Source organism: Morus notabilis, unplaced genomic scaffold, assembly GCF_000414095.1.
Source record: "Morus notabilis unplaced genomic scaffold, ASM41409v2 Scaffold111, whole genome shotgun sequence".
NCBI classification, from domain to species: Eukaryota; Viridiplantae; Streptophyta; class Magnoliopsida; order Rosales; family Moraceae; genus Morus; species Morus notabilis.
The window spans coordinates 172,162-188,358 of record NW_010365775.1 but is presented as its reverse complement, the minus strand read 5'-3'; the positions used below and the strand labels follow the sequence as shown (position 1 = coordinate 188,358).

Below are 16,197 nucleotides of genomic sequence, written 5' to 3'. Positions count from 1 at the left end.
TTTACATCTTCATTACGATGATGAAAACAGAATTGTAAAATGTTAGAAACACGAGGCACAAGTGATCAAATCTTGAAAAAGTTCATTACCAGATATATTGAAATATTTAGAATAATGAAGCTATAGAAAATGAGCGAGTAAAATGACAACTTGTTGATAACAACGACATGTCCAACAAAAAATTACCTCTTCATCAGAATAACGACCAAAGAACTATAATAACGTCAATATATGTGTGTGTGTGTGTGTGTGTGTGTAGTAATTTGAAAAACATCGTTATTAATAAAAAGGCGTCATCAACAGAAATTATGTTTATCTAATATTGCAACAATTATCTCAAGAAAGGTTTTTTTGAGACTTTGAATGGGAATCTAATATTGCATAAAACATAATCAAAACTAATGTTTTAGAGATGCAACAATTATGTTTATCTTCAATTGTTTATTAATGAATTTATCCCATTGATAAATCACCTTTCATATGATTGTACACACGTTCACAAGCATTAGAGAAAATTGCTAAACTTATTCTTACAATGTATGAATCTATAATTTTACCTCTTACTCTTAATTAATACCATTTTAATTAATATAATTATCACACTAAAAAACATATTAATCAAAGTAAAGGATAAAAATCTAAATCCATACACTCTAAAGAATATTTGTCTCTTTTTCCTCAAGCATTATTCTCAATGTCATTTACATTTATCGCTAGTAGGGATAAAATGGAAGAAAAATGAGGCAACATGTGATGCAATTCTCAACTTGAACTCGATCGCAAAAAAAAAAAAAAAAAAAAAAAAAAAAAAAAAAAAAAAAAAAAAAAGGTTCAAACAGATGAAATGATGAAATGAGAAAGCTAATGCAAAATAACTTTTAAACGGGAATCACCCAGGAAAATGCACAGCACTAACACTTCATGGAAAACAAAGAGCAAAACTCAAAAATAAACTTACGAAAGTCAATATGTAAATCAGAAACATATTACACAATATTAATTGGAGAGAAAAAAAAAAAAAAAAGTCAACATGTAATATATTATCAGAAAAAATCAGTCATTAAACAAAAAATAACCATATAAAAAAATGCCCACAATAAATAATAAGAACATATTCGACATTACATATTCCTTATTGTTAAGAAGTAGGCCTTTTTATAATATTATATATAAGCAGACATTTTTAGATTCAAAACTTGCACATTTTATGTAATTATTTCTTGATCGTAGCTTAATGCTTATTTGACTATTGAAATTCCTGAGACTACCATAATTAAAACCCATTGCTTAAATTTAAGGTGCAAAAAAGGACAATGTCAACTATGAAGTTGATTTTACTCTATTATTAAAAATAAAAAATAAAAAATAAAAAGAACAACAACAACAGCTATGTTCACCAAGCTGCTGTTTTGAGATCTGTTAATATCGTCTTTTTCAAATCTTAAATCAGACAATCATGTCAAAGTCTAACGTTAAATTTAGAACCTAGGAATGGTGGTGACACACCTGAAAACACGGGATAAAACGTGGCATTTCAATAAAATAAAAAAATACAGTGGAGATATAGATACTCAACCCCTTCTAATTTACACTCGGTGTTTCTCAAACACGTTTCTGCTGCCAGCATATTCAGGCAAAACTCAGAAGAGATTCAATCTAGATCTTCAAAATAAATACAAAAATAAAATCTTGTTTAATCTTAGCCAAAATTAATAAATAAAAACACTCGTTTTATTCTTATAAAATGTTGACGAATGAACAGGTAGGTTATGCTAATGTTGAACAATAATGAAAAGTACACAATATATTGTTGAAAAATGAGTAGGAAGTGAATTTCAATGTCAAGCGTTTGGAAGACAACAAAGGTTTCATTCATCTATGGCTTGATTGTGCGAGTAGGATAATCTGCTGTACAATATACACTGGCCTGTGGGCAACAATGGAAAAATGGTATGCATTCAAGTAAAATTATAACCGTATGGACGAAGATGATTAAGAAGGTCGAAACAAGCTCAAACATCCAAATGTACAGCAGAGTCGAGCCTAACACGATTTAGCCGAACAGTTCCAAGAATGTACTCCGGCAATTCTTCCTCTTCCTTTGCCTGCAATCAGCAAATATTAACATCTTGCTTCAGTTTGCAGGCATCACTGTTAGAGACTCAACCTTAAAAGTATTTGAGTAAGCGATCAACCACACAAGAGCTTGAATATACTCCTAACGTGTTAAAAAGTTCTAGCATCTACCAACTACTATCGACCTAAGCTATAATTCGAGTTTATTATTAACTACAACTAACAACAACTAAAGACTAGAACTTAAACAATATCACCACTTCTGATAATGGATTCACATGTTAACTTTAGGACGCACAATTTATGCTACAGGGAGCCCCAGTTTTACACGTCAATCTCTAACTGGTTGAAAAACCAATAATGACATCACCACAAGTGAAAATTAGCCTTTTTTTTTTCCAGAGAACCTGAATTCCAAGTCAAAGACGAAACACAAGTGAAAATAGAAGTACAGTAAAAACACACAAACCTCTATTAAAATTGCTAGATCAACTACTAGGCTTGTGACATATCCCAGAACAAGGCCAATAACACTCCTTGCCACTGATGATGATCCAATGTCAACATCAATCTGCATAACAGATAACAAGGCCAATAACAATCCAGACATTTAATGCTTAATTTGCCACTTTCATAGTAGATCACCAAAAATGCATGTGAATGTTGTTTCGATAAAGGCAAAGCTAATGATGCATAGTCCTAGTATTGAATAAAAAGAAGGTCCTTACATAAAAGTCCAGCAAGATTTAAGGCCCGTTTGTTTCATGCATTTAAACTCATAGTTTTGATTCCGCTACAATGTTTTTCTCTCACAAAAAATTTGAATTTCAAATACCAGAATCAAGAATCACTTATTTGAACGCATGAATTAAACGGGCCCTTAGGGTTTTAACCAGCAACCAAAGGTCAGAAAACTATAAGACATGACTGTAATCTAAGTGCAAACATGCTGAGACATCACACGCCACCCAAGGCAAACATCAGTATCACACTTGCGACCAAGATGACAAATTAAGTTCATTATTAAGAGTTGAGATTTTTGTATGCTTGAAGCAACCTATTTGTATGGAAGAAAATAAAATATGATGGGCATCCTAGACCTCCATTACGTTTCACCTATGCCAGGAAAAGGCCTAAAGGTGGTCGAACTGATGTGGCAATTAGAGGTGATGTGGAGGCTGGTGAGGGGGAGTCTGTTAGAGGGAAAAGGGGTGCTGATATGGAAGTAGTGCAGGGAGCTGGGGGGCTGGCTGCTGTGGGAAGTGCGTAACGACTCGGATCCCGAGAGGAGCCTCGGAAGAAGAGAGGGCGAGAGGAAAACGGTTAGTTAGAGAATAGAGAATAAAACCAGAGGGAGGGGATCATAGAGGCAGGAATCAACTTCTCTGTAATTGTCATAGACGAGCTTTAGGCTCTAGGGAGTGCAAGGGGTCACTCGAACACCCCCATATCTTCTTGTAATTCCTTCGATAATTGAAGTCTCAATCAATTCAATCCAATTGTTTCCTATCCAATTTCTCACTTTCTGTGTGAATTCTCAAATTCTGAACCTAAGTCTTAACAAAGTGGTATCAGAGCAAGTCTTGGGATGGCACCGGCTAAGAGATTGGACGAGAAAGCGGAAGGAGTTCGCAAAGAAATCCAACGCGATCTGGAGGCGTTCAAGGGAGAACTTCAGGAGACGTTTCGCGAGGATTTACAGAAGATTCCCAAGCTAGAGAGGAATATGGAACTGATGATTTGAAAATTGGAAGAGCTTCTACGACAGCGTGAAGGTTCTACACCGAGCAGAAATATACTTTGCTCTCAACTGAGTTCTAAACCGGAGAAGCTGGAGGTGGCAGTGGTCAGCCTCGAAGGAGAGGCGCTTGCCTGGTTTCAGTGGGAAGACAGCCGACGCGTGATCTGAGAATGGGCGGAGCTACAACGGATTATTCTGGAGCCATTTAGGCCGTCGCAAGAAGGGAGCCTCTATGAGAAGTTCCTAGCTCTCCGGCTAGAATCCACCGTGAGGGAGTACCGCCGGCAATTTGAGATGCTGGTGGCACCGTTGGCGGGAGTTCCCGAGCAAGTCTTGGAAGGGAATTTTATTAAGGGGCTCAAACCAAAGATTCGGGCTGAAATTAGGATGCTAAAACCTACTGGGCTGGGCCGAATTATGGAGTTGGCCTAAAGAGTGGAGGACAGGAACCTCCAGCTCAAGCCCACTAGAGTTCCCATGGCCTAGCCCACTAGAGTTCCCCTGGCCCAAGGACCTCCTCTTCCCTACTGTTGTAGCGACACGAAGTGGATCATTGGCCCAACCACGTTCCACACCAACCACTGAGAAGAATATGAGTGCACCGTCTTCCCCCTTCTGCCATTTGACGGACGCCGAGCTACAAGCGAAGAGAGAAAAAGGCTTGTGTTACTGCTGCGATGGCAAGTACTCGATTGGCCATCGCTGCCCCAACAAGGAATTGCAAGTCCTAATGGTCAGTGGAGAAGAGACCGACGGTGAGAAAACCAGTGAGCAGGGAGCGGAGACGGGAGAGGATGCCCTAGCGGACGAACTAGTGGAATTGTCCCTGAATTCCGTGGTTGGATTGACCACACCTCGGACGATGAAGCTCAAGGGGCTGATTAAAGGGGGGGAACTGGTGATCCTAATCGACAGCGAGGCCAGCCACAATTTCATTTCCATGGAATTGGTGAAGTTAGGATTGGGGCTAGATACCACCGGCGGCTATGGGGTGGTAATGGGCACCGGCCTTACAGTCAAAGGAGAGGGAGTGTGCCGCAGAGTGGCTTTGACCGTCCAAGATGTTGAAATTGTGGAGGATTTCCTTCCATTGGAGCTGGGCAGCGCGGACGTGATTCTTGGCATGCAGTGGCTGGAGACGCTTGGGGCCGTGGCGGTCAACTGGCGGGCTCTTTTGATGAAGTTCAAGATCGGCGAGACCCCAGTTGTATTGCAGGGAGACCCCAGCCTCTATAAGTCTCCAGTATCCCTAAAAAACATAATGCGGGCATTGAAGCAGGAAGGACATGGGTTCTGGGTGGAATTGGGAATGTTTTCGGTTGAACAACAGCCAAGGGACGTGGCGGAGGAACCAATCCCAGCCGCCCTGCAAGCGGTGCTACAGCGGCATGCCGCTATTTTTGAAATGCCGTCTGGCCTTCCCCCACCGTGACTGCAGGACCATTCCATCCCACTGAAGGCAGGGACCTCCCCAATAAACGTCCGACCTTACCGTTGCCCGCAGGCGCAGAAGAGCGAGATTGAAAAGTTGGTGGCAGAAATGCTCACTGCGGGAATCATTCAACCGAGCGTTAGCCCGTTTTCCAGCCCGGTTCTCCTTGTCAAGAAGGACGGGAGTTGGTTTTGCGTCGACTATCGAGCCCTAAATCGAGAGACCGTGCCAGATCACTTTTCTATACTGGTGATAGATGAGCTCCTCGACGAACTACATGGTGCTACCATTTTCTCGAAGATCGATTTAAAGTCGGTCTACCACCAAATTCGGGTGTGCAGTGACAATGTGCCGAAGACAGCTTTTCGCACCCACGATGGGCACTACGAATTTGGGTCATGCCCTTTGGGCTCACTAATGCTCCTGCTACTTTCCAGTCTCTTATGAACGAGGTATTTCGGCCCTTTCTCCAGAAATTCATTTTGGTATTCTTTGATGATATCTTGGTGTATAGCCGGTCATTGGATGAGCACGTCGAGCATTTAGAGGTAGTGATGACTAAGCTCGCGAAGCACAGCCTGTACGTGAATGCAAAGAAATGCTGCTTCGAGCAATCCACCTTGGAGTACTTGAGCCATATCATTTCAAAGGAGGGAATGGCAGCGGATCAAACCAAGATCGCTACCATGGTCAATTGGCCGGCACCTACCAACTTACGGGAACTAAGGGGATTTTTGGGCTTAACAGGCTACTATCGGAAGTTCCTCAAGGGGTGTGGTTCCATCGCTTGGCCATTAACAAACTTGCTAACGAAAGACAGCTTCTGCTGGTCAGCAGAAGCCATAAATGCCTTCCACAAACTCAAGGCGGCCATGACAACAGTGCCCGTGCTGGCCTTGCCGGACTTCTCGTGTGAATTTGTGGTGGAGGCAGATGCATCGGGTGTAGGGATTGGGGCGGTGTTGATGCAGGACCAGCGACCGATTGCTTACTTTAGCCAAGCTCTTTCCAATTTAGCTCGCCTTAAGTCAATCTACGAGCGAGAGCTTATGGCCATTGTGATGGCGGTGCAAAAGTGGCGGCCATACCTTATCGTGAGGCACTTCATTATCCGCACGGACCAACGAAGTTTGAAGTTCCTGCAGGACCAACGGGTTGTCAGTGAACACCACCAGCGCTGGCTGTCCAAACTCCTAGGCTTTGACTTTGAGATTCAATATCGCCCCGGATTGGAGAATAAGACCGCGGACGTGCTTTCGTGCCTCCCCACTTCTGCAGAACTCCAGCTTTTGACAACGGTCTTTGAGCTCGATTCGGACGAGCTCAATCGGCACAATGCCTTAGGTTTTTTTTCGGAAGAGCTCCATCGGCACAATGCCTTAGGTGAAAAGCTCTCACACATAATTGCGGACCTTCAGGCTGATTCGGGAGCTCATCCGGGGATCTCCTTACAGCAAGGGCGCCTCATGAAGGAGGGGCGAGTAGTAGTCTCATGAGACTCTCGTTTGGTGGCTGACCTGTTACAAACGTACCATGATGGGGTGGCAAGGGGACACTCGGGCTTGCTCAAGACTTACCGACGCTTGGCTGCCGATTGGTATTGGTTCGGTATGAAGAAGGACGTAGAGGCTTATGTCGTGAAGTGCACGATCTGCCAGCATAACAAATACGATACCTTGGCCCCCAGTGGATTGTTACAGCCCCTGCCCCTGCCGGACAAAGTATGGGAAGATCTCTCGATGGATTTCATTGAAGGGTTGCCCAAGTTGGAGGGTTACAATACCATTCTCGTCGTTGTCGACCGCCTTAGTAAGTACACCCACTTCATTCCGCTCAAGCACCCATTCACCGTGACGGTGGTGGCGGACGAGTTTCTTCGCAGAGTGGTCCGACTACACGGTATTCCTCGCACTATTGTGTCCCATCGCGACAGGATTTTTATGAGCAAGTTTTGGACGGAGTTGTTCAAACACCAAGGTTCCACCTTGGCTCGGAGCACAACCTATCACCCTCAAACGGATCGACAAACCGAAGTGGTGAATCGGTGCCTTGAGACCTACCTCTGGTGTTTCTCATCGGATACGCCCCGTCAATGGTCAAAGTGGCTGCCTTGGGCTGAGTATTGGTACAATACTTCCTTCCACACCGCCACACAAATGACCCCTTTCTGCGCACTCTACGGCCGTGACCTTCCCCCATTAGTGCATTATGGTATAGGACTCTCCTTGTGGCCACTGTCGACCAGCAACTAGCGGATCGTGATGCCACTCTGGACCTTCTAAAGCAGCAACTGCTGCGGGCTCAACAGAAGATGAAGGCTCAAGCAGATGGCTCTCGCCAAAATGTTTCCTTTGAAGTGGGGGACTTCGTGTACCTCAAGCTTCGTCCCTACCGGCAGAAATCACTAGTGCAACGTCGCAATGAGAAGCTTGCGCCTCGCTTCTACGGCCTGTTTGAAGTGCTCACCAAAGTAGGCCAAGTCACATATCGCTTGAAACTCCCAGAGTCTGCTGCCCTACATCCCGTTTTTCACGTCTCGCAGCTGCGTCGCACCTTGGGCTCTGCCATTCCGAATGCTACTCTGCCACCTCAGCTTACTCCGGATATGGAACTCCAGGTTAAACCGGCTGCGCTAAGGGGAGTCCGCCAAGCTTCACGTGGTTCTACTTCAGAATTAGAGGTCCTCATACATTGGGATACATTGCCAAACCACGAAGACAGTTGGGAAAACTTCGACCGCATACAAGCAGCATTTCCAGACTTCCACCTTGTGGCCAAGGTGCATCTTTGGGCCGGGGGTATTCATGGGCACCCTAGACCTCCATTACGTTTCACCTATGCCAGGAAGAGGCCTAAAGGTGGTCGAACTGATGTGGCAGTTAGAGGTGATGTGGAGGCTGGTGAGGTGGAATCTGTTAGAGGGAAAAGGGGTGCTGATATGGAAGTAGTGCAAGGAGCTGGGGGGCTGGCTGCTGTGGGAAGTTCCCACATAACGACTCGGATCCCGAGAGGAGCCTCGGAAGAAGAGAGGGGGGAGAGGGAAACGGTTAGTTAGAGAATAGAGAATAAAACCAGAGGGAGGGGATCATAGAGGCAGGAATCAACTTCTCTATAATTGTCAGCTTTAGGCTCTAGGGAATGCAAGGGGTCACTCGAACACCCCCATATCTTCCTGTAATTCCTTCGATAATTGAAGTCTTAGAGTCCGTTTGGTACCTAGATTCGTTCCCTAATTCAAATCATGGTTCGTGGTTCTCTACAGTATTTTCTCTCACAAAAATTACACGTAAATCGAAAATGATTCTAATCACATGATTTGAATCGATGAACCAAACGCCACATTAATCAATTCAATCCAATTGTTTCCTTTCCAATTTCTCACTTGCTGTGTGAATTCTCAAATTCTGAACCTAAGTCTTAACAAATCCCTAAATAAAAAACAAATAAGTTCTATCTTACAAGTTAATATAATTATTACATGTAAAGACAGAAAAATAAATGATTTCTTTTTGAGTTTGTCTAAAGCAGCTACTGAACTTGTCAAAATAGGAATGTCCTAAAAGTATTGCAGCAAAAAAAAAAAAAAAAAAAAGGTTAGAAAAAAAACAACCACAAAGAAAACAAAAAGGAATATCCTAAAATGACTAGACAGTCATGCATAGATGAATATGATTTGAGCCAGAGTTGGAAGAAGATTTAAGAGAGAGTAGGTGAATCATCTTAAAACCAATCATGTCCGTCCAGTCTAAGTGACCTTTTTTCTGCAGACAACTAAGTCTAGTTCACATGATTCATATTGGAAATCACATGCCTCCAGAAAAAATTACAGCCAAAACAACTTAGTCTAGTTTTCATGATTCGTATTGGAAATGACATACCTCTAGAAAATTATCTTGTCTGAAGTATTTGCAAGTGACGGCTTTTCCCAGCAAGCAAGCTTTCGTTCCAACAGCACGCTTCACCATCCAATATCCCTTCACCATTCACTTAAACAGTATAAACTACATGCGGCTGAGAGAGAAACATATCAATGCCACAAGGACTCAACAGAACCTCTGAATCTTATACACATAATAGGCTACTACCTCTACAATACTTGGAATGAGTTTGAATCTGGCATCTCGGAACATGTCACTGCCATCCACGAATTTAGCTAACAAGGAATTCTTGTTGGGAGGCCTTTCAGCAGCATAGTAAAGTACCAAACTGTAGTTAGGTTTTGCTGGGACCTGAAATAAGAACCAGACCATATTTACCATGTCCATCATGCTTTGCTAAAAGGAATCATATCACCAAAGAAATCTTCAAAAACAAAGTGGCTACAGGTTGAATATTATGCAGTGCCATTCATAAGCAAAAGATTCGGTGAAACCAGAAAATAAAAAGTCAGTTATATGTTCACTCCCACATTTTGCACACAAGAAAGAAATCTTGTAATTCAACATAGGTACAGGCTAAATATTTATCGATGACATTCATAGGCAACATAGGTATAGGCTAAATATTTCTGATTGCTACTCATAGGCCAATATAGACAAAACATCTAGCTACATGAACGCTTATTCAATCGACCTTAAAACCTACTTATACGGAGCAGATATTATCAGGCTGATCATATGACTTCAAATTTTGTTGGCAAGATTTTTTTTTTTCTTCCCTGCTCTATTCATCTTCTTCAGAAGACTTTGGCCCAATGATGAGGAGAATAGTATACCAGTGCAACCATGAAAACTGTGAAAGTCGCTGTCGTATCCCTTTTATTTTTATATGAGAAACAATAATTTTACTAAAAGTCTATAACCAGGAAGGAGTAAGAATATATCGCCTGAAAATAGTGTATGTAAAAACATAGGATCAAGGCATTTGCACACACACCTGGAGATTGATGACAAGAATGAATGGAAGCTTCTTCCCAGCTTCTGACTGGAATTGAAAAGGATATTGTTAAAAAGTTTAATTGAAAATCAAGCCACATAATATGAAAAGGATACTGTTATAAGAGAAACTAACATCAGTTTCAAGAAATCAAATTAAGAAAAAAATATTCCCGATCCATTAAATTAAGCTGTAGTCCAAACTTCATAGAATAAATTGAGATAAGACTATTTACTTTTGTCCATGTCAAAGCTAAGATGGAAAATATGTGGAGTACCAAAATTTAAGTTTTACATGTATTACCTGAAAATAAGTTAAAACTATAAATGAAATAAGAAAATCTACCTGAACAAGACACTTGGGATGCAGTGCAATCTGATTTACACTTCTATCAACTGTGAACCAATCAACAGCTAAGAGCTTAAGTAGGGGATCTCCTCCCATTACCTGAAAAATGTTCATATATATATATATATATATATATGTATGTATGTATGTTAGCATCCACGGAACTAATGCATATGAATCACCAATGTGGTACCATGAACTCTTATACATAGTATGTACAGTTAATCGATATTAAAGAGGATAGGAAAAGGTGAAACAACAACTTCCCAATAAATCAAACTAGTCAGCCTAATAATAAGAAGATGACTGGAGAAGTCCACCTTGGAGTTGTCTTTTAGGTAATTCTTTCCTCTGATCATAAATCCCAATCCACTTGGAGAAGTCCAACAGTTTGTATCAGTGTTATCCTTTTCTTTGCTCAAAGAGCCATCTAATTGGCTTGGGTCAATTGTGGTAGGGAGCACATTTGGGTCCAATTCCTTATTTGCAGGAGCTGAAAAGAAAGAAGAAGAAGTAAGGTTAATATTTAGAACTTGTTTTTTCTTTTCTAAACTTTAATTTACTTTTTCTTTCGAGCATTGTGTAACACAGAGTTGAAAGACTATAAATGATATACGTTAATTTTTTTAACATATAAAGATACCAATTATACTTCTAAGTGTAGGATGTAGCAATTCACAATCCAATGATGAAGATCCCTGATTTTCACAGCCACTTTTTTTTTAATAAGAAATATTGAACTTCGTAATATCAAAGAACAGTACAAATACACAGACGGCAAGGATCCTAAAACAAAAACACTACAAAAATCAGAACCACAAAAAAGGCATAGACCCAAAAAAACATGTCTCAAAATAACCTATACTGCAATTCACTTCTATATTTCATACAATATGTGGGAAAATAGGAGAAGAAAAATATTTCTTATTTTCTGAATAATCTTACAGCTGGCCCTCTTAGGGTTTTATACACAAAAATAGAATCTCCTAGATTACACCTTATCCCATTATTCATGGGATATCAGGAAACTAACTGATTACCCTAATCCTAGGGATACAAAATATAAAATTCAAACTTTCCTAATATATCCTATTTACAAAATCAATAAGATTGCGTTTTTCACACTCCCCCTCAAGTTGGTGAATAGGTGTTCACCATTCCCAGCTTGGACACAAGATTTTGAAACACTGGACTACTAAGTCCTTTCGTGAGTACATCAGCAAGTTGACCCTGTGTAGATACATAGGGTGTACAAATCAGGCCACTGTCTAGCTTCTCTTTGATGAAGTGTCTGTCGATTTCAATGTGCTTTGTTCTATCGTGTTGTGCTAGGTTGTGAGCTAGATTGATTGTAGATTTGTTGTCACGGTAGAGTCTCATTGGGCCATCCCACTTAATCTTCAAGTCTTCTAAAATAATCTTCAACCATAGCAATTCACACACACCCTGAGCCATCGCTCGGAATTCGGCCTCTACACTAGAACGAGCTACAACATTTTGTTTCTTGCTCCTCCACGTCACAAGGTTTCCACCAATAAAAGTGCAATAACCAGAAGTTGAACGTCTATCTACCACTGACCCAGCATAGTCTGCATCGGTATACGCTTCAAGCACCACTCCTCCATTCCTTTTGAACCAAATACCTCTGCATGGTGTCCCTTTGAGATAATGCAATACTCGGTATGCTGCATGTAGATGTGCCTCCCTCGGATTATCCATGAATTGACTAATCACACTTACCGTGTATGCTATATTTGGCCTAGTATGAGATAGGTAGATAAGTCTCCCCACCAAGCGTTGATACATCTCTCTATCCACTGCGACATCCTCTTCTGCTTCTCCGAGCTTCAAATTTGGATCTATTGGAGTGCTCGCTGGCTTGCACGTGGTCTTCCCGGTTTCTTTGAGAAGATCTGTAACATATTGCTGTGAGATGAAAATACCTTGCTTGGAATGAGCCATCTTGATTCCCAGAAAATATTTCAACCTCCCTAGCATCTTAATCTCAAACTCTTTAGCTAAACATCGACTGAGACGCTGCCTTTCCTCATCATCATCTCCCGTCACAATTATGTCGTCAACATATACTAAGAGGACTGTAACTCTCCCTGAGGATGAGTGTTTGACAGTCAAGGTATGGTCTCCTTGACTTTGCTGATATCCCATAGCTGTCATTACCTTTGCAAATCTTCCAAACCATGCTCGTGGCGATTGCTTAAATCCGTACAAGGCCTTCTTCAATCTACATACTGTGTGCAGCTAAGTTATGACCATAACCTGGTGGAACCTCCATGTAGATTTTCTCCTAGTTCTCCATGCAAAAACGCATTCTTGCTAATGATAACAAAACTCTTACCGTATTCGTTGAAGCCACCGGAGCGAATGTCTCTTGGTAATCAATCCCATATACCCGTTAGCAACCAACCTCGCATTGTATCTTTCTATTGAACCATCTGCCCTATATTTCACGGTGTAAACCCATTTACATCCCATTGGTTTCTTCCCTTCAGGCAATTTCACAAGCTCCTAAGTTTTGTTCTTCTCCAATGCTTCCATCTCCATATTCATAGACTGTCTCCATTTTTCATTAGTTAAAGCCTCAGACAAATTGATAGGGATGGCAATAGTATTTAGGCTGACAAGGCTTGATGGGATGGTGAGAATTTTTCGAAGGAAAGAAATTGTGCAAGTGAGTATAGAGGTCGACTTACACATTCTCTAACTCCTTTTCTAATAGCAATGAGAAGATCCTGATCATCATTATTCATGTAGGTTTCAGAAAAATGATTAGAAATTGTTACCTCATTTCCAGAGCTTGGGTTGGAGTCTTGAACTTGCACAGATTCTAGGATAGCATTCTTCCTTCTTGACACTTTGCCTTTGCCAAATCTTACATTCTCAAGGGCAGAATTTGGGTTGTCAAGCTCGGGTTCAATAGAGTGAGGCTCGGGTTCAATGGAGTGAGGCTCGGGAACAGGAGAGTGAGGCTGGGGAAACTCGGGTTTTGATGGATGAAGATTAAGAGATGTCCTTATCTTCCACTACTGAATTCTCCCCCTGAAGATAAGGATCATTGAAATAGGATTTGTCTTCATGGAAAGTAACATCAGCCGAGACATAGAACCTTTTTGAGGGAGGATGGTAACACTTGTATCCTTTCTGAGTAGAAGAATAGCCCACAAAAACACATTTGACTACCCTTGGATCTAATTTCGCTCTATTTGGAGTATGGATATGGACAAATGCCACACACCCGAATATCCTAGGAACCAAATTATTCGTAGTGCGTAGATTTGGATAGAATGAGGAAAGTACGTCCATTGGACTTTTAAAACCCAAAATCCTAGAGGACAAACGATTTATAAGATGCACAGATGTAAGAACTGCTTCCCCCCAAAGTGATTTAGGCACATTTTTCTGGAACATAAAGGATCGGGTGGAATCGAGAAGATGATCATTTTTCCTTTCTGCCACTCCATTTTGCTGTGGAGTATTGACACATGATGATTCATGGATTATTCCTTCCTTTTGGAAATATGGAGTGAGGACTTGATTGAAATAGTCCCTAGCATTGTCTGATCTGAATCTCTTGATATTGACCCCAAATTAGGTCTTTACCATAGAACAAAAATTTGGAAGGATATTACTGACATCGGATTTATGTTTAAGCAAAAATATCCAAGTGACTCAAGTACAATCATCAATTGTTGAATATTCAAAAGTCAAAGTTAGGAAACTTATTTTAGGAAAGTATTTTAGGAATAAAGGAGACATCAGTTGTGATCCTCTCTCATGATTCTGTTTCCTGATTTTTAGGAAAGAATTAAGTTAGTTAGTTATTTCCTTTGTTAGACGTTTTGTATATATATTTGGATGTATTACCGATTTTATTCAATGAAAGAATTCTGAAATTCTTCATGGTATCAAAGCCAGGTTCTCTGGACCCCTAATCCCTTCAGGCCACCTCTCTCTCTTCAGGCCGCCTCTCTCTCTCTGGCCGTCATTGGCCATCATTCTCTCTAGTCGATCCTCTCTGGCCAATCCTCTTTGGCCATCTCTGTTCTGTTCTCAGGCCGATTCTCTCCGGCCTTCCCTTCTCCGTTTTTCAGGTCGTCTTTCTCTGGCCAATTCTCTCTGGTCAGTGTTCGTCCAGGCCTGCTTCTTATCTGTTTCCAGCAACGTTATTCGCTCCTCTCCCTTATCTTCTCCTTCGCGATATTTGGAGCATGACAAAATACAGAATGGCCACATCACAAACGTCCAGCATCATGGCACCCGAATCAGGAGGCAGTTCTGAAATTCCAAACCTTGGTGGCAGTGAGTCTTCTCATGTTCTCATCACAGGACACAAATTAAATGGCCATAATTATTTGCAGTGGTCACAATCTGTGTTTCTGTTCATTTGTGGAAAAGGAAAGGATGAGCATCTCACAGGAGCAGCAGCCATGCCAGAGACTACAGATCCAAGTTTCAGAAAGTGGATGATTGAAAAGTATGATCATGTCATGGCTTATCAATTCCATGAACAATGACAGGTGAAAATTTCTTGCTGTTTGGGACTACAAAAGAAATTTGGGATGCAGCCAAAGAGACTTACTCCAGCTCTGAAAATACTTCAGAGCTGTTTCAGGTTGAATCCACACTTCATGATTTCCGCCAAGGAGAGCAGTCTGTTACCCAGTATTACAATACACTCACACAGTATTAGTAGCAACTGGACTTATTTGAGACTCACTTATGGAAATGTCCAGAAGATGCAGCAACGTACAAGCAGATTGTGGAACAAAAAAGGCTGTTCAAGTTTTTCTCAGGACTTAATAGGGAGTTGGATGAGGTTCGAGGTCGAATTATGGGCACTAAACCACTGCCCAGTCTCAGGGAGGCTTTCTCAGAGGTTAGGCGTGAAGAAAGTAGAAAGAAAGTGATGATGGGGTCTAAGGAACAACCTGCCTCAACATTGGATGCATCAGCCCTTGTTGATTATGGGCACTAAACCACTGCCCAGTCTCAGGGAGGCTTTCTCAGAGGTTAGGCGTGAAGAAAGTAGAAAGAAAGTGATGATGGGGTCTAAGGAACAACCTGCCTCAACATTGGATGCATCAGCCCTTGCTGTCCGATCATTCAACAGTAGTGGTGGAGATCGTCAGAAACGGGAAAGGCCTTGGTGTGATTACTGTGAAACCAGGCCATCACAAGGAGACTTGCTGGAAGCTCCATGGCAAACCAGCTGATTGGAAACCAAAGCCACGGTTTGACAAAGACAGCAAAGCACATGTGGCTTCCCACTCTGACTTTGCACCTGTTCCCGAGCCTAGCCCATTCAGTAAAGAGCAGATGGATGTACTGCAGAAACTGTTGAGTCAAGTGGGCAGTGGTAGCACTACTGGGCTGGATTGGTTGCACAAACGGATTCACCTACAGCCTTCACTGCTAACAGAGGAGGAATGAGGCCATGGATAGTCGACACGGGTGCCTCTGATCACATGACAGGGGATGCTACCCTTCTCCAAAATTACAAGCCAAGTAGTGGTCACTCGTCCGTCCATATTGCTGATGGTTCAAATTCAAAAATTGCTGGGACAGGTTCTATCAAACTCACTAAAGAGTTGTATCTCGACTCTGTCCTCCATGTTCCAAACTTGGATTGTAACCTTTTATCCATTAGCAAATTGGCTAGTGACCTTCAATGTGTACCTAAATTTTATCCAAACTTGTGTGTTTTTCA

The 16,197-nt window shown here is 41.6% G+C and overlaps 1 protein-coding gene across 2 annotated transcripts in view; it reads right to left on the bottom strand.

Annotated features, from left to right (window-relative positions):
* Positions 1-1,739: 1,739 nt before the first annotated feature.
* The window catches only part of LOC21395552 (protein ENHANCED DISEASE RESISTANCE 2), a 71,206-nt gene continuing 56,748 nt past the window's right edge, over positions 1,740-16,197 (bottom strand). For both annotated transcript variants that reach the window (XM_010108574.2, XM_024172555.1), the window contains exons 15-21: positions 10,793-10,965; positions 10,470-10,571; positions 10,125-10,172; positions 9,335-9,478; positions 9,128-9,223; positions 2,546-2,647; positions 1,740-2,105 (exon numbers count right to left, since the gene is read on the bottom strand). In XM_010108574.2, coding sequence (XP_010106876.2) covers positions 2,013-2,105; positions 2,546-2,647; positions 9,128-9,223; positions 9,335-9,478; positions 10,125-10,172; positions 10,470-10,571; positions 10,793-10,965 — 758 coding nt within the window. In that variant the 3' untranslated portion in view covers positions 1,740-2,012. The remainder of the gene's footprint in view (positions 2,106-2,545; positions 2,648-9,127; positions 9,224-9,334; positions 9,479-10,124; positions 10,173-10,469; positions 10,572-10,792; positions 10,966-16,197) is intronic.